Source organism: Neopelma chrysocephalum, unplaced genomic scaffold (assembly GCF_003984885.1).
Source record: "Neopelma chrysocephalum unplaced genomic scaffold, ASM398488v2 Primary Assembly neopelma1_23, whole genome shotgun sequence".
In the NCBI taxonomy this organism is placed as follows: domain Eukaryota; kingdom Metazoa; phylum Chordata; class Aves; order Passeriformes; family Pipridae; genus Neopelma; species Neopelma chrysocephalum.
In genome coordinates this window covers 6,129,369-6,156,903 of record NW_020897691.1, presented here as the reverse complement: position 1 = coordinate 6,156,903, position 27,535 = coordinate 6,129,369, and the positions used below count along the sequence as shown (strand labels likewise).

The 27,535-nt window shown below is 38.1% G+C and overlaps 1 protein-coding gene across 1 annotated transcript in view; it reads left to right on the top strand.

Moving 5' to 3' along the window:
• DISC1 (DISC1 scaffold protein) overlaps positions 1–27,535 on the top strand; it is a 195,497-nt gene that overhangs the window by 141,571 nt on the left and 26,391 nt on the right. Inside the window, exon 10 of the mRNA XM_027683381.1 lies at positions 10,964–11,024. Within this exon, the coding sequence (XP_027539182.1) occupies positions 10,964–11,024 (61 nt within the window). The remainder of the gene's footprint in view (positions 1–10,963; positions 11,025–27,535) is intronic.

The following is a 27,535-nucleotide window of genomic DNA, read 5'->3' as shown; positions in this document are numbered from 1 at the left end:
ATAGCCTCGTAATACTGTTCTTGCTGTAAGTTTTGGGATGTTTTGAAGATTTGGACCTTGATTTTTTACCAGAATTGGACTTCTGCCTCATGTATTCAAAACTTAAGACATTAAAACTTTCCAGGTGACACTTGAAAACTGATTTAGATCGTGAAGATTAGATCAACTAAGCATGTGAAATCATACGTAAAGAACATGCGGTATTAGAAAATGTTCAGTTAAGCTACTGTAAAAACCATTAGGAATTTATTTTAACATCATCAGAATGACCAATAGAATGCCCACAAACTACTGTCTCAGGAGTCCTTATGAGATTGTACTGAGAAGCTTTCATTTCTGGAAGTAGATTAAACACTGCAAGTTTGATACGGAGAGCAAAACCAGAAGTAAAATTCCCTGTGGTATTGAATGATTTGCACCTTAAGTGAAAGAGGAATTTGAAAGGCGGAAGAGTGGAAACTAAAAAGAAGAATGGAGGAGAAAACAAGACACAAACAGCATAGACTTAGGAGTTGGGGAGGGAGACAGCTTGGGTCATATGGCAGACAAAATGTATATAAAAGAAAATCATAGTTGAAAGTGAAGAAAAAGTGTCAGGTCCAACAAAAATTGTTATTTTCAGGGAAATTTTTTTAAAAGGCCACTGCATTAAAACAAACTGCTTTGAAGAATTGAGTTCACTCATCCTACTTATAGCAGTGCTGAGACTTGATATGAAGGGCAAAGTATTTAATTTTCTTGTTTTATGGACATTACATAAACAGAGGTCTTAGGGTTTAATTCAAATAAAAGATTTTCTATTGATGGTGAAACTCTCTGCTTCAATCGAGAAAGAGATTTTGAACTAGTAATAAGGCTACATTTTCATCATCTTTCTAAGGAAAATATGAATTGAGTCTTTTTTTTTTTCCAAAAAAAAAATGTTTACAGGGAGCTCAAATATTTTACAGTTTATCCAGATAAGGGGAAGATGCAGATTTATACCTGACTGTGGTGACAGAAGAGGATGTCAAGGAAAAAAAGATAGGAAATAGAGAGTAGCACAGATGAAAATTACGTGGTAATTTGCAGTGTGGTAGGTTTTGTCTTCCTCTGGAATGTCATTGGAATCCCTTGTTTATTACAGAGTGTAAAGTGGTGTGTACAACTCATTTATAAAATGTACTTTATCATCCTGTGGGAAATCTTATGCCTTCATTGTGACCACCTTAACTTAAGAGATATTAAAGCTGTCACTTTCAAGAGCTCTAGTGTAGTAGAGTTTTGCACTAGGAAGTTAATAAGAAAACTAACAAAGAATTTATAGTGTAAGCAACGTTTTTAAGTCAACCAATTAAATTAATGATCCTGTCTTGAAAGCAGTTCGAAAAACATCTGCCCACTCAACAGTGTGCCCTTGTGTCTGTGACTCTGCCCTTTTGGGTGCTCAGGATTAGTAGAAGCACTTAGTACACATACATTCTTGTGGGTACATCTGTTTTGCTTAGCTGCAGTAACTCTCCCAATTATATGGTGTAAATCTCTGCCTTGGCTTTGTGTGTAAGTAGCAGAGAGGCTTTTAAGGCATCGCTGCATGTTCATGGCTGAAAGCATCATGTTTACACTGATATGTCAAGTATAGCCAAATATAATTGATTGGTTTAATGAAACTCATAAGCAGTTCTGTGCAGGTTGCATAATGCTAGGAGAAGGATAAGAAGGAAGCATCCAGGGAAAAGATATTAAGGATTTAGGAAAATGATATATTAAAGCTGTCTGCTTTACTCCTTGTCCCTGAAATAGCTACAGAACAGCCTCTGTTCAGCCTCTCTGCTGGGCAGCTTCACATTTTTCATGTTTGGAAGCCCTGTAAATGCACTGCAGAAAGGATGCCTGGTATAGCCAACGTTGGTCAAGTAGTTTACAAAGGGTTTCTGAAAACTTCAGTGTATGTGAGACACTTTGCTTCTCTGTATCATGGTCTCATTGTCACCTATTCTTCAAAAAGAAATTGCTGCTTCTCTGAAGTTTGAAGACCTGTTCTAGATCCTTGGAGAGAACAGCAGTACAAAAATGCAAGGTGTCGTTTTTAAGCCTTGGTACAGGAAGTCCCTGCTTTATTTGATGTCATTTCAAGGTTGTTAAAAAATAGCTTGCAATGCTGAATATTCTTTCTCATCACTATTGCAATTTGTATTACTTCTAACCTTCAGTATATACCTTTGAGATCAGCTTTGCTTTCTTTAAAATAATCTGAAGGACTGATGTCTTAGCAGCGATTTGTTCTACTATGAAGATAAGTGTTTGTGATTTTCCTTTGTCCTTTGGCCTTTTTCACTTTCTTTTTTGTAGTTGTTGTTGCTTTTCAAAGCTCTTATGCTTGTGCTCTGCTCTCCCTTTAATCTCTTCTAGTAACCAGATTCTAAGACAGCATTTGGGAGCAAATTCCTTCTTTTTTTTTTTTTTTTTGGCTGTGCTGCAGTGCTGTGGTTTTGTTCTGTAAAGAGATTTTGAGCACAAACATCATCTGTATTAAATAGTTGTATTTGTTGAAGTAAGAAATATATTTTATCCTGACGGAGGACTGTAGGTCCTGTAGGTGCCTGGGTTCTTGCTAATTTGTATGGCCTGACTAGTCAACATGTTGAGCTGGGGAAAAATAATTAGCAGTATTAAGACTAGCGTGGAATTTTGCAGAGCTCTTTTGGAAAAAAAACCCAACAACTTCTGGAGGGGTTAGAGTGATTCAAAGAAATCTTTGACCATCTTTCCTTTGTGACCTTAAATTAAAAAGCCAAAGTGAGCCAGTAATTTAATATAGTTTTTTGGTTGCAGTTTAGGTACTAAAGCATTAAATGTAATACTGAATACTTGAAAGTTCAGCAGAACGGCCACTATGGTATAACTGAAACCAGCTACTGTTATTTTAAAAGCCTTGATGTTGTTGAATGTTTGTGATGTATGTCCAGTTCTCTATGGATCATCCATATTAGTTGTAAGGTATGCTCTTAAGCCAAAAATTGAATTGTGATTTCACTTTTTTATAGTTTGTCTCCTCAGACAAAAACCTTTGACCTGTTCCCGCTTTTCATAACATAAGCATTAGGTGTTGTCAGTCATTGTCATAGAGCTTAGCTCTTGCATAAAGCCTAATTGTTCTCTGTTGTTTGTCTTGGATAGCTATATAAAAGGCTCATTCTGGGTCGTTTTATCTTATCTAACAGTGTTAAAATAAATCTTACTTCCAGGAAAAACTTGTGGCAATTCGAGTAACAAGTCTGAACTCTTCTGGTGCCTATGCACATGTTGAGTCTGGTTGCCTTGTTCAGTTGTGTAATGATTTCCAGATGATGTCTTGTGATTGCTGACAATCTGCAGAGGGCAAGCTGGCCACATGGCTCTCCTTGATGTTCAAGCTTTGCTTTGTGAGGAGAAAAGAATTTTTTTTTGGAGGGGGGGGAGGAGTGTCTGAACAGATGGTTAGCAGAGGATTGAAGTAATAGGTAGTGAACTGGCAGAGAGGAAAACCAGGTAAGAGAAAATGTGAAGAAAATGTAAGCAGATTGATCTCTCTCCCTCTACCTTCTCCTTAATTTCTCCCCAATTGCTCAGCGAAGAATGGAAGGGAAATAGGAAGGGAAAGTGAAAGGAAACTTTCCTTTTGGCTTTTGGAAAAGACATGATACTTTCAATGCTAAGGTAGGTTAATAAGTTATTGTGTAACAAAATGTAAACAATTATTTGGGTTGCTGCAGAGAAGCAAGCAAAACAGGATGGTCCCATCCATGTGTTGGGATGGGAGAGTGAACTCAACCCTCACCTGTCCCAAAGGAGAATTCAAGAGCCTCCATCCCCTGAGGATGTTGTCAGTGCAGATCCCCAGCACTCTCCCAGAAGTGGTACTAGGCAGTCACTCTGGAGCTAGAAATTCTGCATGGATCCATGTCTTAACTTATTTTAAATAAAGTAAAACCTGTCTGTAATGAAGAAACCTTTCTGGTGCAAGTTGGCTTATTTATGTCAGCAGTGTAAAGCAGAGAGGGAGTTTGGGTTTGAGTTCTGATTTCACTGTAGTGAGAATGTTGCCATCTGGTACCAAACACATAAAGAAGTAGGAATGGTTTCCTCCATGGTTTTCTGCAGCCAGTTTAAAACTCCATTTGGTGCACTCCAATCATCTGTAGCTTTTGAATCATTTGTGGAAAAGCAACCAAACCTGTGATGGGGGATCTGCACCTAGCCTATGGTTATTGCAGAGGTGGTACATGCAGGAGAGAAGAGTTGGAAGGCCAGGAGGCAGCTTCCAGACCTGAGGCTGGACAGGTGGGTGGTCTTGTGCTATTTGCTTTGTAATCCTCCCTGCACTTTATATAGTCTCTTAAAGTATCGAGACAGGTCTTTAGCAATGTAATTGTGTGCTCTGTGTGTACTGCTGAGCCAACATGTCACCTACCGCCCCTTTAGTTTAGAATCAGTATGCTTGCTTTGATACTGCATAATAAAACAACTGATAGAATTTCAGCTGTTATTTTTAAAAGGTAGATTGTTTACTGAAAGTAATTTGCCTCCTTCTGCCTGCTGTCTCCCACGTGTAGCATGGAAGGACCCCCTGTGTCAGGCTTGACAGATTTTACAGAAATCTGAAAGAAGCTCAGAATGCATGTGAAAGTATGGTAATTCTCTGAATTTAGGCAGTTTAATCATCACAGAACTTGAAGGGTCACCTGTCTCTTTGGATGAAAAGTACTACATACAACAAAGAAGGTTCAGGAAGCAAATTCTGGGAATGTCTGTTTCTCAGATGTGCCTTTTTATACAGGGTGGTTTCCCCCTGCTCCCTCTGCAAACCTTTTATGCGTTTCACAGAGAGACAGAATTGTCAGTTGTTATAGGCAGAGCTGCTGGCACCTCCTGTCATTTCTCTTTGTAAGATCTATTTTCTGGTTTTTATTTCTTTGTCAAACTTCTGTTCATGCTGAGATTTTCCATACCTTATATCCTCCCTGACATCCAGCTTGAGAGCAGAATGTGCTCTCTGTTAAAATCAGTATTTTCTATATACTATCTATGCTTAGCTGTAATTTTTTCACATCAAAGGCAAGGTATCACTTGTCTCATTGCAGGCTCAAAATTCATTGTTGCACCAAGACCTACAAATTAAACCATCCTTAAATACATTGAGAGCCTTGTAGACAGAGACACAAGCAGATGGAGTATGTTCTTTGCCTACTTCTGCTATGTGTAAAATACTACCATTTCTCCAAATGAGCTGGTACTTGACCTTTATGGGATCTCCTAAAGAGAGAAAACTGGTTCTCCTGGTTTTGCAGTACCCGCCCACTCCCAGCATGTCTAGAGGTTAGACTATGCTTCTTCCTGTTCAGGATGTACCAATGTGTTTGAGAAAAATTTAACAGTAGACCTTCTGTATCCACAGCTCCAAAGGGAATTTCCTGAGGAAGACAAGTTCACACTGTACTTTTAGTCTTTTCCTGTTTCAGTGCAGTGGGAAAACACTATGCTGTCCTGTGTTCTGCCAATTTTGTATTTCTCTATTAGTCTTCATATATTTTTATTACTTCCCATATTTTTCCAAAGTTAGAGGGTATGAATTGAAAGTATACTACAAGATTTTAAATGTAAGAGTGAGCAAAGTATTTTAAGACAGTGATGCTCCAGATAAAACCTTTAATTGTTTGTTTCTATATATCAGAAGAGTTGCTCTACAGTATCACAGCAGTTGACTGTCTAGTGCTGAAGAGGCAAGTGATGGTGATGGAAATTTTCATATGGACAAGATACAACACACTGCATCCTTCTGCAAGCTCTGAAAGCAGTGGAGTAGCATTTGACAATAGATCCCTGAAAGCCCCCTGTTCTCTTGTGGGATGGGATTGTGACAAGATCAACATTTCCGAATCACCCAGCAGTTGCTGCAGACTCTTTCCCATGCAGAGGGACTGAGACCATCTAACAGTCCTGTATAGTACAGCCCTGCTGCATTCACACATTTCAGTCCCAGCAGAACTGCTGTTCTTGACCTGCCTGCCAGTGGCATGCCACAGCAAAGCACAGCTTTCCATTTGTGTGGTCTGACAGTATCCTATTCTCCAGGCCAGCTGTTTTCAGGAGGGAAAAACCTTGTGATTGAGTTATGAAATCATCTCTAACTAGGAAGAGGGTATTTTCAACTCCATCAAGTGAGACTGGGCTACATCTTAAAATATCTGACTTTGATTTCTTAGATGTTCAGATTTTAGTCTTTCCAGATCACCTTCATGTAGTGTTTCTGTTTATGGAATACCCAGTCCATTTGGACTCCTAAATTTTGGTCACCTCATCTCTGGTGGCAGTAATTTCCTCAGGCAAATTTTGTGCTGTTTTGCATTGATATTTTGAGGGTTAGCACATTCCTTAGAACAAACCACAATTCCTGGAAGAGACAGGTAATAACTACAAATCTCAGGATATACTTCATTACTGAAAAACAGTCAGTGAACCAGCACAGAATTTCATTCCCCTTTTTTGAGTATTTGCACTTTTTTATCAAAGCACTTATTTTCCTCTCTTTACTCCTAGCCTTTTTAGTTCTTTCTAGAGTTCTTTGGGAACAATGCACTGGAGCGAGGCCACTGTTCTTCACACAGAGCTTGTTCTTTGGGTTTATCCTCTGTCTGTCTGCAGGATGCAAAATTCCTTACCATTCTGTAATTCAAAATCATCTTACTGAGGCTGGATAAATCATCTTGACATGTAGTTGAGCAGCTGAGATGTCATCTCTGAAGTTTGACTGTCTTTTCAAGTTAACCTTTAAATGTATCGAAACCATTCTTCAGTTTTTCAGAGCCCAATTTCACACATTAATATAGTACATCTTCCATGACAGAAAATATTAGAATCATTTTCATAGAATCATTTTCTGCTTTTGCTTTTCTCTTAGCATTAATAAAAATTTCTACACTTAAAAAATAGAATAGTGACAGGACAAGCAACATGTCAGCCTTGTTCACACCTAATTCTGCCCTCGGAGTTTGCCCCAGGTGGATCAATGCATGTCCATGTAGTTACTTTTATTTTTATATCATCCTTAAGAGAACTCATCCTAGACCTTAAGTCAGGCAAAAATCTCACTGAAGCCACTGGGAGTTTTGCTCTACCTGACTAATAAAGTATTTGAGAAGGAACATAATGCTTGCGAATTGGAGAGACTAATTTTGTAGGCTTCAGGTTCATCGTGCAGGCAGGTAATGTCTGGCAGTTCTTTTCATGCTGGGTCTTGATCTTCCATCAGTCGTTGCAGCTCTTCCAACCTTTAATTTTGTGTAAAAATGTATATTCACATTATTCATCCACACTGTCCCCACATTAAAAAAAGAAAAAAGAAATAATACCTTTTAGGGTGGAAGACAAAAAATTAACTTTGGACTTTGTATCTCTGGGACTCAGTAGATCACTTCTCTGGGAGAGAACTACAGACCTGTGGGGTAGCATGTAAAAAACTACTGTGATATTGACTACAATTTTTTTTTAGGCCCCTAATTCAATTTTAAAGACTTATTCTTCTGAGTTGCCGAGCATCCACATCTGGAATGTCCATATGAACACTGTGTTCAAGGTGTCTCCAGTCAGATACTTTATTTTAGAAAATATTGATAATAGAACCCAAAGCATATATCATGGCCCATACATCTTTTTAAGCTCAATTTTTGAGGACCAAAGAATAAAAGACCAAAGAATAAAAGTGATGAAACCCTTTCATATGCAGGCTTGAATAATCTTTGTAAGTAACAGAAATAGAATTACCCCATTGGGACTGCTTTCAGATGAGAAATGACATGTGATGTTATTTTAAAAGAACGCTATGTAGGTTAATTATTGAAAGGTATTTATGCAGCTTCTAAAATGGCAGATTTATGCTCTATTACAACTAAAAGGCCACCACAGGAGTTCACTGCTGCTCCTCAACTCTGTCTAACCAGGATTGATTCCAAGATTGGACTTTGCTGCTATAAGGAGGAAGAAAAATTTATGAAAAAATAAGAGAAGGAAATGCTGACTCACTTTTCTTCAATTAAGACTTCACAAGAAAAGTTTATTTTTTGTCTTTGCAAATTCCCTGGTGTCTGATCTTCTGTGAGTATTTATACTTCTTTATTTTAATAGAGTATTTATACTTCTTTATTTTAGTAACTCCCCTCAAGGCCAATATGAGCTAAGCATGTAAATCCCCAGAGAACTGATGAAAAAGGCAATCCCATTCACTTAAATGTAAAAATAAACCATTTGGCATGCAGAAAAGAATCTCATAAATTATTATTTCTTTTTTTTTCTCTGTCATCTAGTACTTTCTTGGCCAGATTGAAGGCATACACAGCTTCCTGTATGCATTTTTTTTGCTTTGAAGTGTTGGTGAATAAATTCATTAAATTAGAACAAAAAAAAAAATCTGCTGATTTGTTGCTTGTCTTCTATTTCAGTGGATAATCTAAAAGACTGAAAGTATTTCTGTATTTGTTGTAGTGCCATTTGCAGTTTGTTGCAAGGCAAGTAACCTTAATCAGATTTTTAAGCTGTGTTTTCCTTCCAGCAAAATCTCCAGGTTACAGCTTTTCCAATTACATGCAGAAGAAGGCAAGGAGACAAAGATAGTCTGGGGAGCTTTCTCTTTCAGCAGCAAAGTTTGCATTTCTTTTAATGTAGTTAAAATGTTTGACAGGAGAGAGTAGGGTTTAGTGATGTGAGGTGATTTCCAAATGAGTATTAGCTTTTTACTGACCTACTTTTTACTAGTGGTGTATTCTTGTCCATTACTTTTTGTCATTGAATAATGCTGATATATTAAGCTGTGTGCTTCAAGGGCATTGTAAAATTGCATGTAGGGGCAGGACTGAACTGTGAAAGTGCGAATTACTCCATCAGATCAAACCCAATTAAAAAGTGACAAGCACAGCAGGAGAAATTGAAAGCAAGGTTTATCTTTCATGTAACATAAGAAGCCACTATATCGGTTAGAAACAAAGCCAGTGTGAAACAGATTCTCCACCTCTTCTCATCCCTCTCCAAAAACTAATAATATCTGCTGACTTTATTATCGAAAAGAATAAGCCCCTGAGTTGTAATGGCTCGTGTTGAAGGACACTGTGACAATGGCAAGAGAAAGGGAAGTACGGCACCTGTACACCTTGAAGCTATTTGCTGTCAAAGCATGCACTGGACCTCAGGTCAGCGCATTTGGGGATTGACGGATAGGGAGTTTGGAAAAGTGGTGATCGTTAAGATGTGTCATTAAAGGAAGACTTGCAGTTTTGCAGACTTCCTGCAGTTCCACAGGGAGTGTAGGAATAAGAGCATGGTAAGGAAACTGTGAACTTCCACTAAGCCCTGTAGTTGTTACAGAACTGCTACAAGCTAGGGAAAGGTGTTTAGTCTCCAGTGCCATTGCAGAAATCCTTATAGAACCTTTTGCATAACATCTACCAGCACTCTTCTAATGGTCAGTTGGATCTGTGAATATATAAGCTAATGCAGTTATCTATGTACAATATAAGACTGCAGAATCATCCTTCTGGAGTACTGAGGTTGTGGTGAGTTTGGGTTTTTTGTTTGTTTCAGATTTAGGGGAGTTTTTTTGTTTGTTTGTTTGCTAATCCAATAAACTCATAAAATAAACAAAACAATAAACCAACTAAAAAGTAAATGAATTTGGCAAAATATGTTCCATACTTGCTGTTGGGATGCAGAGTGCTTCAGTGATGTGTGACTGCTGTGTGACAAGGTGAACACCACCTTCGGCAGATAGTCGATATTACATTGACCCTCATACCTGCTGCTAGTGGTATGACCTCAGTGAACTCCTCTGTGTGTGTGTGTGAACTAAACTTTAGCACAGCTGATTTGATTAATGCTGAGTTTTGAGGTTCAGCTTTAGTGCGTGTGACATTCTACTTTTTCAAGAGAAAAGCCCCAATAAAAAAACACAAAAGGGAAAAGTGAGAAATATGTGAAGCACTTAATCTGTGTAAGGCATTGTATTGTGGGGAAGATAAAGGAGATGAGTGGGTAAATTCCCAGGGTACCTGATCCATGTCACAAGTTTTGCCTGTAAAAACAGTGATGCTCCGTAGGATGCATCTTCATATAAAATATATATTTAATTGATGTACAATGAGTTAAGACTCTAATAGAGGCCGCCTGATTTGCAGTCCTACTAGACTTGAAGTTGGCGAGCAGCTGTTAGGGAGGGGGGAAAAAGTTATCATAGTGTGAAAATGGTTATTATCTAAACGCCTCCATTTTCCTGGAGGAGGTTTACCTTTTCCCCATTTGTACCATTGATAAGTACCAATGGTCATCCAAAAGAATGGCTTTATTGTTGTGTGTTATGGTCTATTGGAGTTTCGTCTGGGTGAAAAAGCTGTAGGAACTCATTCAGACAATGTCTAGGTCTCAACTTTAAAAACAAATACACTAAACCCCCCAAAACACCAAACCACAAAAAAGCACAACCTAAATTTCCTAATGGTCTTGAGTAGTATTTCTTTTCTGATAAAACCTTTTTGATTTTATAACATTTTAAAGGACTGTTATGCATTTGTTAGGCTTGCTTCCTTCTCCTAAAGGTAAAGGGGAGGACCTAGCTGTGTGGGTGCTGTTTCTTTTTTTGTGGGGATGATTTTTTTTTTTGTCAAGAGGAAACTTCCACAAACTATGCCTTTGTTAGTCTTACCATTTTTCTGGCACAACCAAGAAGTTAATACATTCATTACTAGATATATTACTGTAATACAGATACAATAGACTTTCAAGAAAAAAGGGAGAAGACACCCACACTGTAATTTGAATGTGAAAAAGATTAATGGAATTCTTATTCCTGGCTGATATATGTAAAATATGTGGGTAAGAGTTGAGTTGGTTTAAAAAAAAAAAAACAACCCACAAAACTGTGCAGTTATACCATTACCTAACTTTGACCTTTATTTTGTAGTGACCAGTGTAAAAGAAAATGCTGAGAAGTACATGGAGATTCTAGAGGATAAACTACATAGGTAAGGATGATATGATGGAAAACTTTGAAATCTTAAAAATGCTTGTTAATGCAGCATTGATATGCATAAAAGTGTTAGGGAATTTGCATTAAAGCAATACCAAAAATAGTTCAAAGTAGGAAATTCCACAAGTGTTAAGATCTCTGTTCATGATCATGTTCAGCAGCTTTGCTGCCAGCCTGGCAATGGGTGCAGGTAAAAGAAAGAATCACTGTTCTCCAGTGCACAGGACTGCCCTGGAATGGTGATGCCAGAGAATGGGCTCCATGCGTGGGGTTATGGTGTCTCACTCCAGCTTTACCTGCAGGTCTTGTAACCAGAAATGTGATCTCTTAAGCACCCAAAACCCCCCAAGTTTTAGGAATGTGACAGCTGGTTGAAAAATCACCCCTTTGTTACTATGCAAAACCAATTCTGAGCAGGGCCAAGGAGTCCCTAACCAGAACTCTAGGCATCTTTAACAAGTAAAGGCACTCTGTCTAACAGTTTTGAAAAAATGCCAACTTGGGATATTGTGGAAAGCAAATAGAAACCAAGACAACAATAGAGATATTTTAAGAACTGAATCCCAATGCAGAATTTACATATGTTTAAGGCTTTGGGTTTTTTTAAAACAAATGCTAACATTTATATTTCCTTCTCTTGCTGCATGAAGGGGGCTCTATGTGACCCCCTCCAACTTAAGGCTTTTCCTTGAAATATGATTAGCAAATATTACAGTGCTGTTCTAATGGAATCTTCTGCATTCGTGAACTTTGCCCTGAACAACTCTATTTTAATTGAAAAAGGCTTTAATATGTAGTCATTGGAGCTTGAGCCTTAATAAAATGCAACTCACCGAATTAGCACCACTTCCATTTCCACTACTAAGCAGGTATAATTAATAAATTGTTGCCCTCACTGTTTTTTTGTTGTATTGATAAAGAGAGGGTTATATATATTTTTTTTTTGCTCACTCATACTTTTGAATATAGAAGTATTTATTTGGCTCAACTCTTAAATTTGAAAGTAATACAGAACTGAACAAAAAATGATGGAAGATCAAGCTGTGTGTCTGTGTGCTGCCTTAATAACATTTATACTCCATATACTCCAATCCATAAGTTTAAGACAAGTCTTAAGGACTTTCAGTGCATTGTCCTTTGGAAAACAATATTCTCTATTTAGTTTGGACAATACTCTCGGGTACATGGTGTAACTCTTGGGAATGGTCCTGTGCAGGCCTAAGGGTTGGACTTGATGATCATTGTGGGTCCCTTCCAACTCAGTAAATTCTGTGACATGTTTTGATGCTTCTAGGCTGTATGAATTTAATTGACATATCAGGCTCCCAGAAGGATGTAAATTTCTATTTAAGTGCTAAATAGTTGGAGAATCTGTATATTTTTTTTGTCCTTCCAGGGACTTATCAGATAGAATTTACAGTTGTGATTTTTTTTAAAATTTAGTTATGGGGGATGATTGTATTTTTGAGTTGTCTATCTTGACTTCTCCACATCAGTCTCTTAAATTGCAGCACCTTTTTATGTGTCTTGATAGGTGTTGTTAGTGAGCTTGCAGCATGCTTTTTTCTTTTCTTCCTTCTATTTGTGGGAGAAATTTGCATGCTGAACTACTGGTATTCATCCTGCTTCTGTGGGGACTATCATTTCAGGGAAAGGATTGAAAGCTAAACCTTCTTTTTGGCACTGCTTTATATTTTGGAGGCATTTTTTTAATGCCTCCAAACAGTAGTTTAAAACAGTAGTTGACCAATTCTTAGCAGCTTTAAGAATTGTCAAGTATTGTAATGTATTTTGTTGCTTTTGTGTGCAAGGGTTGACTTCCTCTGCACTACATAGACCTGGGCTCCTTTTAGTCCAGGTTCTCTACTGCAGCTGGGCTATGTGCTTCAAAGTTTTGCTGTTGAGGTAAATGTTCTTCCCAGCCTATTCTGAGGATACAGATGCATCTATACTGCTGCACTGAACATGCTCTTCAGAGCTAGCTGTCAGCTTCTTTAACAGACTGTTGTGATGTTGCCAAGATTCTAAAATTCCCCTTCCAAACTTAAGAATAAAAAAAAGAAAAAAAACAACTAACAAACCAACCCCCCCCCCAAAAACCCACTTCCCCCACCCCTAGCAAAACCCCGCTAAAACTCAGCAAATAAACCCAACAAAATACTCCCCCAAAAAACTCAGCACAGTGCTGGCCAAGGTTCCAGATGGTGAAGATTCAGTTCTGAACGTGTTTTTCAATATGTGCAAATGGTATGAGTCTAAAAATAGTTCATCTTAAGTAATTAAGGACTATGAATTTATTTTAATATTGGTGGAAAGAGAAAATCTGTAATGTTTTTATTACAAAGAAGTCTCTAAGATACTATGTCTTGAAAAATATATTTATGCTAATAAGATGGTTTAGATATTTAGTTTTTAAAGGTTTCTTGGTCTTTAAGTAATTAACTACACCTGCTTTACAGCTTGAATTAAAAAAAAAAACAACTAAGCAAGAGCCAGAGAGGCTTCCCCACTCCCTGTGCCCCCCCCTCCTGTTTAGAGAAGAAACTTGAGAGTCTTTCTCTTTTTCTGGCCTTCATATAGATGCTCAGATTACTCCTTTATATATATGTCATAAACTAAAGAAAGAGTCCCTAAGGAAAATTTAAGGTGTACGTTTTAAGTTTACATTTTAGACAGCAGTAGAATTTGCATCTGGCTCATGAATACACCTTTGGGGTTGCTCTTGAAACCCAAAGAGGATCAAGTCTGGGTAGCATGAATTCAAGTAAGCCTCTAGAGCTTTTCTCCAGATGAAACATATCATTTTGCTAGGTAATGTTTCAAATAGAAACAACCTAGATTCAGAACCCTTCAATTTAAAATAGAGCTTCAGAGTAGAGTAGAACTCATAGAAATGTAATTTTTGACCACTTTTGCAACAGAAGAAAATTAATGAAGAAAACTCAGACCAAAACAGCTTTAATGAAGATTTGAGTTTAAAAAAAAATATCAATATTATCAGTTAATTTCCCCCCTCCCCTTCTCCCCCTTCTTTTCTCTTTTACTTATTTTGTGATTTTTTTTTTTTCTGGGTTGGTGAAGGGAGAGGGAACCTAGCTTATTCACTGGAGTATGTTTTGGAAAGGTGGGGCTTTTGGTGTGGTTTTTTTTTTGTAGTTTGTTTGTGGTTTTGTTGTTTGTTTGTTTTTTGTTTGTTTGTTTTGTTGTTGTTTTGGTTTTTAAAACAAATGCTTTTGACTGCAGCCTACAAAATGCAGTAGTTTATAGAATATGTTTGATTAGGAGTACTATTCTTCTGATAGCCTTGTACCTAAAGGAAAAAAAAAGGGAAAATATGCATTGACAAAAAAACAAAGTATGTTCAGTATCTACTGGTTTCACCCCAAAGAAGGCAAAACACCAACTAAGTACACAGATTACTTGACATTGTTTTTTCCTTTTAAAATATAGGCTATATTCTGAGCAGTGGATTGACAGTTGTTGAGGACAGTATCCTTCATGAAAAGAATAAATAAATAGTATGTTTTGTAATGCTGCTGGCTGTCTCTTTCCCAGTCACCAGTATATATCAAGCCACTCCTCAAGTTTATACATTAAATCACTAGCTGCTCTTTTGAGAATGTAAATACCATTGCTATCGCTTCCAAGGTAGACCTTGCAAATCACTTACCTTTTGTTAGTAAACAGGAGATGTGCAAAAGTAGTCAGAGTTAGGATAATGAAAGTGTGTTCAGCAGAGACATTTGTCTGTATGATATCTGAAGTGCAAGAAGTTTTGCTTAGTTAACTTCAGCCCATCACTTGAGCCATTTAAGAGGGATTGTACAGGAGAAGTTTACCATAATCTGATTTAGCTCATAAAAATTCAGCTGCACATCTTCTTGTGGGACCTGTGTTCTTTCACAGAAAGTGTATTTTTTTCATCTTGCTTCTTTCCACACCAAGTGAAGGCTCTGCTGGCGCTTTATATCATTACCACAAGTATAGTGGGCTTCAACCGTCAGCAACTCTTTCAAGTTCTCATCAAGTTCTGCCATAAGTGAGCTTAGGTCATGTAAATGATTGAGAGTCATGAATTGTGCATTCAAAAGAGTGCTATAAAGCTGTAAAAGGAGATTTGGGTTAGGACTCTGTGATTAAATGGTGTCTCCTAAATCAATATTTAGATAAAAGTGACCACATATTGAAAAACGTGTGGGGTACAATAAACACCTTTTAAATAGGTGCAGATGGAGAGAAAGTATTAAGTTATATTTGTTTAGATGTGGGAATCCAAATCCAGACTTGGGTTTGAAAGTATTCACTTGTTTTTTAAGATAGCAATAAAATTGCCTGTCCTCTAAATGAAGAAGAAACCTTTGGTATATATTTCTGCATGAAAAGTCCTCATCATCTGAGTTATTTGCTAGCTCTTATGTATGTCAATGTAGGTCATGTGACAAGCCATTGTGCATCTGTCACATTTTACATGCACCCTGTATCTCATTAAATCTCTGTCCTAGCTTCAGTTTGATTCCCTTCCATTGCAGAGGGGGTTGTGAGAAAGATTGATCTGTGTAAGAACTGTATGTGATAGCTGGAGAAATGAAAACCAATGTGTAGAACAAGATGAAAATTTTTAAAAATCTTTCAGACCCTTGCCCTTGCAGATGCTGGTAAATGTTCTACAGTAAATGTGTTTATCTTATAAAGTGCTGTGCAAAAACAGGAATTCAGTTACACTACTGAAACATACACTAAAATGACTGGTTGTTTCAGCTCAGTCTTGCCTTTGGAGATGCTGCTATGCTCTTCTTGTAGTACTAGAGGGAAAGTAGAAGTCTTCCTTTAGATTTCTCTATACCAAAGACAACTAAGGTTAAATTAATGGTGCAAATGAGCTTCATGAGATTTAGGATGAAATTTATTTTCAAGTATCCATCTGCTATATATCCATAGAAATATATTTGGAATTCACTGCCTCTGTGAAACTTATTAGAAACTGATAATCTGTGAAAGTTTGCCCTCTTAAGCAGATGGAATAAATGTGGTGAAATGGTTAGAAGAGAGTGTCACATGAAGATATTTTTTTTTTGTATGCTGTAAATTATTTTATATTTGCCCTAAGAACTGGTTTTATTTGGCATACCAAATATTTCCTGAGTTGCATTGTGTGCTAACATGAAACATTATGCCTGACTCATGGCCTAAGCAATTATTGTTAAATGTAATATATAGTGAAGGAGCATCTCACAAGTGAAAATACATCTTGGGGAGAAAACACAGACAGCAAATAAAACATCAGGAGAGACCAAAGATCTTGGGGCTGTCGTCTGTCTTTCTGCAGGCACTCAGAATGCAAGAGCAAGACCTGTCATGGAGCACTGCACCCTGAGGCCGAAGAAACCCCAGAAGGAGCTGCCTTCATTGCTAACTAAACAATTAGGCATTTAAACCTTTCTCAAGACTGCAATGATTTTCTGTGTGAGGTGAGGTTCCTGCATCCAGCTGGAGCTTGTTAGCCTCCTGCACCCACTCAGAGCTCTGTTTGAAGTCTGACACTGTGCTGTTGAAGAGCAGCCTGTGGTAGCCAAGCCTACAAGCACAAGCTTGCAAATATTGAGCATTTTCATGACAAAGCCCCTTTTTGGTCATCTACAGACCCTTACCTTCTGTGAGGGTAAGATTTCATCTTGAACTGTTAGTGCCCTGTATGTCATGTTATAGAAACCCTGATGCCTGCCATAGGAGAACCGCTAAGGCTGCTGAGTAAGGCTTTCCGAAAGCTTTTGCCTCTTGTACATGCAGCAGTGCAGGTGTGCTCGGGAGTGCCAGATGGCCTGTGGTAATTTTGTGTAACCCATGACCCACCTCAGTTTCACTGAGGACTGTTCCAGCTGCTGGTAAAACCTTAGGAGTGCACAGATAGGACTGAAATGCCATCTCTGCCTGCCTCCCCCCAAGACTATGTGTTTTCTATTGTGCTTCCAAGAGACTATGCAGCCCCATCTCTTGCTGGATAATGATCTGATCTTATTTTGCTTACCAGCAGTTCTGCTGCTGGAGTGTTAAATGCAGGTTAGACAAAATACTAGTGACTCACTTAGTCCCTTTCTTCTTCCCAGCTGGTCTTAAGTCATACACAGCTGTGAGAACATTAGCTCTGAAATTGTGAGCAGCAGACACTTTATATGCGTTGATGCATTCCTTTATATCTCATGGCCCACATGGTGATGATTTCTAAATCCTTTATCATAACTGCCTCAGGCTGGAAACAATTTTTTTATGCCAGCTGATGTGAAGATGACATTTCTTGAGCTGAGGGAATTTAATGTGATTGTACTGTTCTATGGGCCTCAAAAGATTATGCTATGACTTCCATTCATCACAAAAACAGGGCTTTTAAGTGCCTTTTCCTAATTCCCAGATAGGAATCATGAAATTATTTTGGGGGAATAATATCATTCCAAAATAACTGGTGACAATTACACAAAGGTATTTTATTGTGCTATTTTCTGTGCTATTCTGCAAGAAAGGGAAAACAGATAAATATAGTAAGATGCAATACTGCAATGACTGTACTTTGCCATTATTGAATGATAAAGCACTTGGTAACTTTGCAAATGTGTGCAAAACCTTTCTTCTTTAATTGACTGTCTTTCGCTCTTTGTGTTGGGTTCTTTTTTTTCGGGGTGCCTTTTTTTTAATTCATGGGTACACAGTATGGAAAATTACAGAGTCTTACTCTGATACAAGTTGTGCTCATCTTCATGGTTCCTTGTTCACTAAGGTGTGAAGGTGATTGTGTGTGGTTAGGACAACTTGCATGTACTGAAGAAGCAGAAGTCAAGCCCTAAGTCTGTTCTACCTGATTTCATCTGTAAGTTTGTTTTTTTTAAGGGTTTCAGTCAAATGTTACTTGATTAGTTCAGAAGAAATGTGGCTGCAACCTGGCTGCTCGGACTGCTAGGGCATGCATTCATTCTCTATCAGAAACAAGGTTTTCTCATGCAGGCAGTGTTTTTAATGCATTTGAAGATGTCATCCTTGCTGAGATCTGTCCCTTCAGACAAGATATCTGGTGTTCTGAGGGTCCCATGCCCTAAGAGGACAAGTCAGGATTAAATCCCACAATATCACATTCCAGTTTACATGAAAATAAACAGTCTTAAAAGCTATTCTCTTCCCTTATTATTCATTCTTTTAGCTTACATACCACATGTCTCAGGTCTCCTTTATGACATACTAAGTTTCAGAAATGTTTTTGTGTGCTAAGCTGAGTATGAATGCTCTGAATAGGGACACTGCACACTGAAAGGACAATATTTCACACTGCTGATGGTCTTAGTGATCTTAGAGCACATAGAAAGAACTGTGTATCCTTGCAGATGCATAACTCTCTCTACTGTTCCTGTCTGTGTGGAATATTTCTTTTTTATAATGTAACATTGATTATATAGGGGTAGTTTCCCCAAATGTGTTGTTTGCTCATGACTTCGAGCTGTTATTTATGAATGGTTCTTATCTCCCTGAAAAAATGCCCTTGGATGGCAGTGAAATCACTTGTGTTGCCTGCCCTTTCAAGAAAGCACTGCAGGACTAGGCCTGGTGTGATTAACTTAAGTACTGAAAATTGGGAACACAGAAGCTTATGCTGCTGAAAGTGAATATGGTATATAACTTGCCAGATTTGTAAATTTGGAAGAAATCTTCGTACACTTCTCTGACATCTGAAGGCATTCTGCCTAAACCATTGTTTGCTGTTCTTTAGAGTAAAATAGTCTGTCTTGAACATAATGAGTAGTTTTATCATACTGATTGGGTACTCAAAAAGCCTTCAAACACCACCACCACCAAATAACTTGTTGGGTTTCAGTAATGTTGAAAAAACATTGCAGTGGCACCAAACCCTCATGGGACCGATCAAACACTTTACTTTGGAGAATCAGTTCTCCTTGTTGTGAGGACATTCACATTGTTTCAGTTACCTTATTTTTCAGTCTATGTGAGAGATGATGTTATGAAAATAGGATTATTTTTTCTTAGAGGCTCATGTTTTCCTGATATTCTTTTCCAGCCTGAGAACAGCAACTCCACTTTGTTGTGGAAAGGCTATGATACCATGAATTGAAGGATTATCACTTCAGCCATGTAACTGGTAACAAGAACATAGGAACTTGTGAATAAAAGTAGCATTTTAAAGATATTTCTGTAGAGGAGGGGAAATTTGGCAAGATCCTAGTGATCTTTTGGTATTGTAGTAAGGGAAGTTAACTTGTCCAAAATACTTGTGAATAAAAGGAGCTGTGAATAATGAAAAGCAAACTGCTAAGTGTGCTAGTTAATAAATTACAGGTGATTTTTTGGTTGCTATATTGACCCAGACTTATTTGGGAGATACATCACCTTTTTTTTTAATAGTTCTTGAAACTTCATTTTCACAGTGATGAATCCAGTTAACAAAGAAGAAAAACTTAAGTATTCTTTCTTGCTCTGTTTTCCCCCCTCTGCTTTAAATGTTTGTGTACTTTTTCATTTGCTGTTCTTTAATTACTTTATCTTAAAGTTAGCAATATGAGAAAAAGGGCTTTCTGATTCTCTTCCTGCTTTTTCCTTTACTGTGGCTCCTCTGTCTCCCTTCATTGGACTTGTCTCATTTCTATTTTGTGTGTTTTATTCTTACCTTTGGTTTTTTCCAACTTTGTTCCATAGGACACCTATTTTTGCATATCTCCTTTGTGTATCATGGAGGTGGGGGAAGTTGGATAATACAAATATAATGAAATACTTGCTTTGCAGAAAACCTGTTCTCACCTTTAGGACACATGAGGTTACTTTTCAAGCCACAGTGCAGATTCTCTTTAAATATTCTTATTGTCTTCACAATCACTTACTTGAAAATGTTTGCAGTGTCCTGGCAGAGTAGTATCTTGGAAACTCTTAGTAAATGTAAATCATGTCAGAAGAAATTTGATGGTATTGCTTTACAGAAATGGATTAGCCTGGATTAACTGAGTCTGGAAGAAAAGGGGAGAATCTTCACTATTCCTTTTGTTTCTGGTTGTGGAAAGTGTAGGTAATGCCCACAGGAGGTGGAAAGGAAAATCATCTCTAGAAGTGCAGGAGATTAGAGTGTATAATCATGTTTCTACAGCATAATGTGCATTTTATCTTCAGTGTTATCTGGTGCCATGTGCTAGTGGAGATCCTTTGATAAATTCATGTCCCATGCCAGGATGGAACTCTTGATTCCCAGCCTGTAACTTGTGTTTTCAGCGCTGGCACAACTAATATTTGTACCTATGAAGTGCACATTGCATTCTTTGCCCTCCTCCATTTTTACTGCTTGTGCAATCTGCTTCTTCCACCAAGTGAGAAAATATACTGAAAAAAACACCAAAATGAAAGAAAAACCAACCAACCAAAAAAAAAAAAAAAAAAGCCTAGCTGCTTCTCTCTGTGGCCTCCACAAGATAGGATATAATAGCATTGATGAAACGCACCATGTCTTTTGTGGCAGTGGCAAAAATGTTCAGAATTTGCAGTGATAAAATGAATTCTTGCTACAAAGGAAGGAGAATTTTGTTTAAATTCCTGAAGAACCATCTGTTGGTTTAAGATGTAGATGGAGATTTTTGCAGAAAGGGAGGGATGAGATAGGGAGGCTTTTTGGTCCAACAGTAGTGTGAGAGAAGGGGACATTTCCACTTTAAGTCCTAGTAAACAATTAGTAGTGCACCAATGTGTACGTGGTATATTTTGTGCACTGTACATTTTTTAATGACTGTTTGGCTTATATATGAGATGGTAAGAAGTGACGAAGGGCATAAGAATTACAAACATAGAAATTGTTATTGTCTTTTTTTTTACTTCTTTTTTTTTGGCTTTTTGCCTGTTTGGAGTCAGTGGGTCATAAATACTGATTTTTAATTGGGAGGTAGGGGAACTGTGGCACATGAGCGTACAGTTTTATGAGAAGTAGCAGAAAGCTCTGTTCTTTTCAGCTATTCTCAGCATTGAAACTAGATCTTTTTAGAAAAAAAAAAAAGGTCAGATTTGAGGCCACTTTCCAGTGCCTCAGAGCTTTAGAAAAAGCAAAGCACATGGTTGAACAACTTTTACTAACTCCCTGTCTATATTAATTCAGGTTTCATCCAGGGCTTTTTCCAAGTTACTGAATTAGCTTCACTAGTTAGTGTGCAGCATTGTCAAAGAAAAGGTGACAGAGGATTTTGCTGCTTATTCAGGGAAAAGCTTGCCCACCTCCCCTCCTTCCCTCCAAGCTCTTTGTCTTCCCTTCATTTTATTCTTAGCATAGCAAAAATCATCAGAGGACAAGGCTGGGCCTTTTAAAAACATTAAGTATTGCCCTTGCTTAAAAAGGAAGTGTGATGAAAGTTCACAGCCTCTGTAGCTGGTTAATAATTGTGTGTTTTGTTAGGATTTTGGTTTTTTTTTCTGTATGCCTTTTTCTTACACTGCATTGTTATGGTGCTGGTCAGTCATGCCTGTAAAGCTAGAGTCCAACATGGCTGAAATTCATTCCTGTCACAGTCTTGTGATCTAACCCCAGCCAGCCACCAAGCCCCACACAGCTGCTTTCTCACTTCCCCACCAATGAGATCGGGGAGAGAATTGGAAGGGTAAAAGTGAGAAAACTCGTGGTTTGAGATAAGACAGTTTAATAGGGAAAGTAAAAGCTGTGCATGCAAGCAGAGCAAAATAAGGAGTTAATTCACTGCTTCTCGTGAGGGCAGGTGTTCACCAGTGTAAGAGCGTAGGGTCTGATGAGAGGCAGTCTAAAAACTAGGAACTGAGTGAGAAATTGATGAAAAATATCCACTTACACAGCAGACTGTTTCCAGTAATTTCATGGGACTTTTCCCAGTCTTACTGAGAAAAATGACTGTAAACTTTTCAAAGTGCTTCTCTTTGCCCTTCAGCATCACCTGTGCCTTGCCCAGCTCTGCCCTGCTGTTGGCTTCTCTGTGAGCAGATTTCATGCAAACCTCAACCTATCTTAGCTGTGAGGGGAGGGAGGGATACGCAAAACTGTTTGTCACTTCTGAGTCCATGGTATTAAGCTTCTACTCTCTTACCAGGTCCTCTTGGTGGCTGCTTGTAGGTGAATACGTGTAGTGAGAAAAAGCTGCTCCCTTCTGAACTTGGCAAGAAAATTGTTCAGAAGTGGATGTGTATTTTTCTACTGCTACTGTTTTTGAATGTATCCCTGAAGAAAAGATCCAAACTTAATTTGTGCATTTCTCAGAGGCTTTGTCATCTCTCTTGAGCAGGATTGCCATCAACAGTAGTAATGAGTGTAGAGCAATCAAGGGAGATGAGGATGGATGCCTGACAATCACCTGCCTGCTGTCCAGCGGTGCTGCTAAATTCTTCTGTCCTGTCTTTGGATGACACTTTGCACAAAGCCCTGGCTGGCCAATTAAAAACATCATGAGAATTAAAGAAGTAGAAAATAGATAAAGTATTGCCATCTGCATAACATGAGTATGAAGATGAAGGATGGCCCTATCTTGCATGCAGCTGGGACAGTCTTTCCTACTAGCATTTGGAAGCTCTCATTACTTAATGTACTTACTGCTGGGAGTGTACAGTGATAGTCTGGGTAGATACACAGGGCTCAGCAATTTTACTGTCTGCAGCCATGCAGGATTCATTATAGCTAACAGGGTCCAGCCAGGGAAGATCTGTAGACCTTGCCTTTCCTTCCATGCTCTTTTTGATCCAGAACAGGATTTGGCTCCTGAACTTAGATGACTCTGCATGACTAAAGCAGAGGTGCCCTTGGATGTTTCAGAGGAACTCTAAGCATGTGGCTATTGACATCAGTATTTGGCCAACACTCTCATTTTTCCAGGTGTGTCTTCCTGGTTACAAAAGTTGAATTTCAAGGTACATTCACACATGATGACAATATGTCATCTCTCCCAACTGTATCTCTTCTAAAAGGGCAATTCTTTGCCCTGTTGTTTTTAATTGTTATGTATGCTTAATTCCTGTTCGATCGGTAGTACAAGGAGTGATTCACATTCTGAATTCACTGGACACTTAAAGTCTAAATCTCTCATCATCTCAGAGAGAGAAAAATATATTATAAACTGTTGAATTTTATATCAGAAAGCAGAGGTGAATAAAAATGATAGGGGAATTGTAAATACCTTCGATGTGCTTCCTAACACTTGTGGCCAGAGACTGTAATAAGCAATAAGAGATCAGGCTCATTATTCTAATTGCTTTGCGATAACGCGTTCTTCTCTTGGTATGAATAGCCTTTGCTGCTATTGCAGTAGTGCGCATTTGTGGCAGCTGAGAATGTGGCCTTGGTGCAAATGCTGTGCTTTTTTCCTGTGGCATGCTTTTGGAAACAAATGTGTTTTCTTGGATTGGAACTGGTTGTGACTTTGAAAGCTATTGAATTACTTCAGTTTCAGTGGAATTCACTAGAAGTTGAATCCTTTGTGGAGTTCAAGCTTAAGAAAGTATTGAGACTTGTGTAGCAGCTCAGCTGAACAGAGCTAAGATGAATATGTAGATCCTGAGATGCATGTTTTCCAAAATTGTGGCCTAATTCATGCCTCTCCTTTAAATCTGATTTGGGATCAAGTATTAAATAATGCAGAAAAAATATCTCATTTCAGGTATTCCTATCCAGACAAAATTAGTGATGATGTGAGGCTTTTCTATTATTGTAGGACCCAAAGGCAAGCAGGATGCAGACTGAGTTATCAGAGTTAGTACCGAATTTGAATGTGCTTTATCAGATTATGAACGAGGTGGAGGACAAACTAGGATTGAGAAGCTGTCTTTATGTGGACTGCTTAATAAGAAGAATTCCTGGGTAGCTTTCTCCTCATCTATCAAAGTTAAGTTTTTTACTCTTAGAATAGATTATTTACCGTAAATGTTTCAGTGGAGATAGGGGCAGAGGACCATTCCTTTTTTTAAAAAGAAATAAATATCCCTGAATGCAGGTAGTAAATTTTTATACTATAGATTAGGTAGTATAGTAAAAATAAACTGCACAGTAAATACAGGGACAAAATTGAATAGTAAATTCTCACTACAAGATGCCTCCCTTCTTCCCTTGTAAATTACTGAATTTCCTGCATCTGACATGTTGGTCCCATTCTTGCATCCACCCTGTGTTAAGAATCAAAGTGAAAACCATCAGCTTCAGCAGTCTATCATTTTGTGTTTCCAGTGGAGATAATTTAAGTATAACACAATGACACTGAATATTGTTAGAAAGATGACAGGCCATGATTAAAGTTCTGTTCCAGGTAAAATAAATGGCTTGAGGATTGAAGAGAAAACAACAAAAATATTGTTCGGTATTGTGTGGTATCTTGTTTTTTTAATAACACTAATCAAATGGCCATTGTTGCTTTTCACTAGAAAAATTGTTCTTCCTCTTTGTTTTGAACAGGCCTTTCAGGAAAGAAAAAGCATACATAAAATATGTACATTTCACTTAAAATACAAGGTGGTAGTTCTGTCCTTAAGATGCTCTATCAGGGCTTTTTTAGGGGCAAGAGAAATAATTCTTAGCAGACTGTTTTTAGATTTCGATTCAGATGCTAATCTTCCAGTATGCTGGATACAGTAGATAATGTTTTATTGAGTGGAAAAATTGTGGACAATGAGTGTAGCTGATAAGCTTAATTTTTAAAAAAAACATTTGGCAGAAAATACTGTCAGATATTTATGTTTTTCTGTTTACTGGGATCACTGTGAGAGGTAGTGTATTTTTACATTAATATATTTCTTATTTGTTGTTATTAGTATCTTTCTGTGAAACATTCTGAATGTCTTAAGGGGAAAGAATTTTTAAAGATTTATGAAGGCAGTTCAAATTCACAAAATCACGTAATGTGCTGAGTTGGAAGGGTTAATAGCTTTTGCAAGGTCTGAGAAAATTCCTTAGGAATCCTAGAATCCATCATAATAGGATGTGTTTACCCTTTTTTTCTTAATTATACAATTTATAGAATTGGTGGTGTAGCCTCATTATGCATATGTATAAAATGTCTTTAAAGACACTAACTGGAGCCACCAGAAGGAATAAAATGGCAGTGTTAGCTGCTGGGCAACAGCACAGAAAGGGGGAGAAAATGGAGGCATTGAAGAAAAGGGTTAAGTTTTCAACTGAAAGGAGTGTAAAGACCTGTAAGGGTTGTCCCTGTGGCCAGACCTGTAGAAGTACACCTTTCCAGGAGTGAAAGTCCAGATATGGACAAGGAGAGATGTGATAGAAGCAAGGTCTGTGCAGCAGGCAGCAGTAGTCTGAGGGAGACTGTGCAGTGTTTGAGTGGCTGTGTTTCAGCATGGCATTTTTCCTTACAGCATACGTGTTATTCCACTTCAGTTCCATTCTCTAAGTGTTTTTTATACTAGGCCAAGTGACCATAGTGTTAAATATCTCAGATGACCAGATGTCTGAATGTATTTGGGGTTCTCCTCTAGGACTTGTCTGAAATTTGGCAGTTGTGAGCAAGGAGATAACTGAAGCGTTGCTCTTCTTCTTGCTCACAAAGCCAACAAGTGAGAGCTCCTAATCCCAACATAACTTAAAAGATTGTGGTGGGTGTTCTATAGCAATACTGTAGAAGTTGGATCACAAAACAAAGGCACAGGATACCTGGCTCCAGGTACTCTGTCTACTGCACCTCTAGATGTACCCTGTGCTGCTGTATCCCTGAGGAGATGTGGATGGCATAACCACTACATTGAGGGCTAGTTTTGGGGCTCAGCTCTTCTTTTTTCCTCAAATCTGCCCCTTCCTGCACATTTGCCTCTGATCCTGGGGTGCTGCAGAAAGCAGAGCCCCTGCTATCACCCATTCTTTCAGCTGCATGAAAGTAGTGTCCACACCTCTTTGCTGCACTACCATGTCCTGTCTGGGTGCACTGGATGTCTTTTGAATAGGACTGTTGTGCAGAGAACTTGTCTGTAGCTATAAAGTATAGATATTAGAAAAGTCAGCCCAGAGCAAATTTTTCAGGTGTTGAAGATGTAAAAGTCTAGAAGCTAGACAGGGATTGTGAGGATTGCTTTCTTGATCTTTAGTGATTCTGGTTCAGAATATTCTCTAGTAGGTGCAACATCACATTTAAAGAGGGTTAGCTACTTGTTGTTTTCTAGATATTATTGTATGTTTTATAAGGGAGAAGGCAAGGTCAGAGAAGCAAATTGCTTGTGCCAGAGAAAAGTACTGCAAGCTTCAGACTTTGCCTGGGAGTTTTAGCTAGTCTTCAAGGTAGATGATAGAGTGGGTTGTCATCTGACAGGGGAATATGTGGAGTATCCTTCTGGGAGCAAGTCTTGTTTTCTCGTGGAGAAGTGTGACGATAGTGCTGAGCAGCAAACAAGAGTTATCAGTGAGCTTTGAAATAAGGGAGTAGGAAGAATGTCTCTCTCACTGGGGGACAGTCACATGATTGGAACCATATGTAATCAATTCATGAGATTTTTAGCTCCTGAGGAAAATGGAGAGGAAAGACACAATGCAAGGAATTGAATTGCGAAATTGAGGTTATATTGGAGGTGTTTATAGGATTAGGGAGACTTGCAAGAAGGAAAAAAGAAAAAAGGGTTGATTTCAGATATTTAGGAAAGGTGATTTTCTAGTGTGCAGGCCAAGGGAAAAAGGTGTTTTGCTGTTTGGACAGAGTCCAGGTTTTCTTTATCCTTTTTCCTACACCTTCTTTCTTCTCTTTTTTAAGTTTATCAGCTGAGAGCTGTGATCTAGAGGGCCCTAGCTGTACCTTTGCCCTTATCAGTGCACACTATTGCACACCAGTCAGGTGGGGAAAACCAGGTTATGTGCCTCCTTCCCCTTAGAGCCTCATGTGAATCACACATACGCACATTGTAGTCCTTGTTTTGTTCCACAGGTTGGTTGTAGACATCTTAAGATATAACAGCCAAGGTGAAGGGGCAAGAACTAATCAGGCTGGAAACCTTTTTTTTTCTTTTTTTAATGAAGGAGAGAAGCAAAGCATATTCCTGAAGTAGTAAGTACTTATTAAATGTAAGACGGGTTATTAATGCATGACTGTGCATTATTATGATAAACCAAATAAAACGGTGGGTTTCTGCTAACAGTAAAGCAATATGGTTGCCTTCTTTCCTCTAAATATTATTACTGGATCCTTGTTCACTGCATGGGTGTTGCCTTAAAAAAAGGCAACAAAGACACGACTAAATGTTCAGTAAGAAGACCTCATTCCTTCCCTGTGGTGCAAAATATAAACAGAAGCGAGTGACCAAAATATAGAGAAACTTTCCCTAGTAGGTACAATAGTTCAATAAAGAATGGGGATATAGAACAAAGTCTTTTGATTCACATTGTTGATTTTCTCCAAGCCTCAAAACTTTCCAGTCATTTTAATTGTCATAATGAAAATCCCTGTTCTTTTGCTGGACTATTTTTGTTGCATTTCATTTGCTTTTTTTTTTTTTTTTGTCAGAGAAAACTGCCTTTAGGGTCAGTGAATGTAAAGTTAA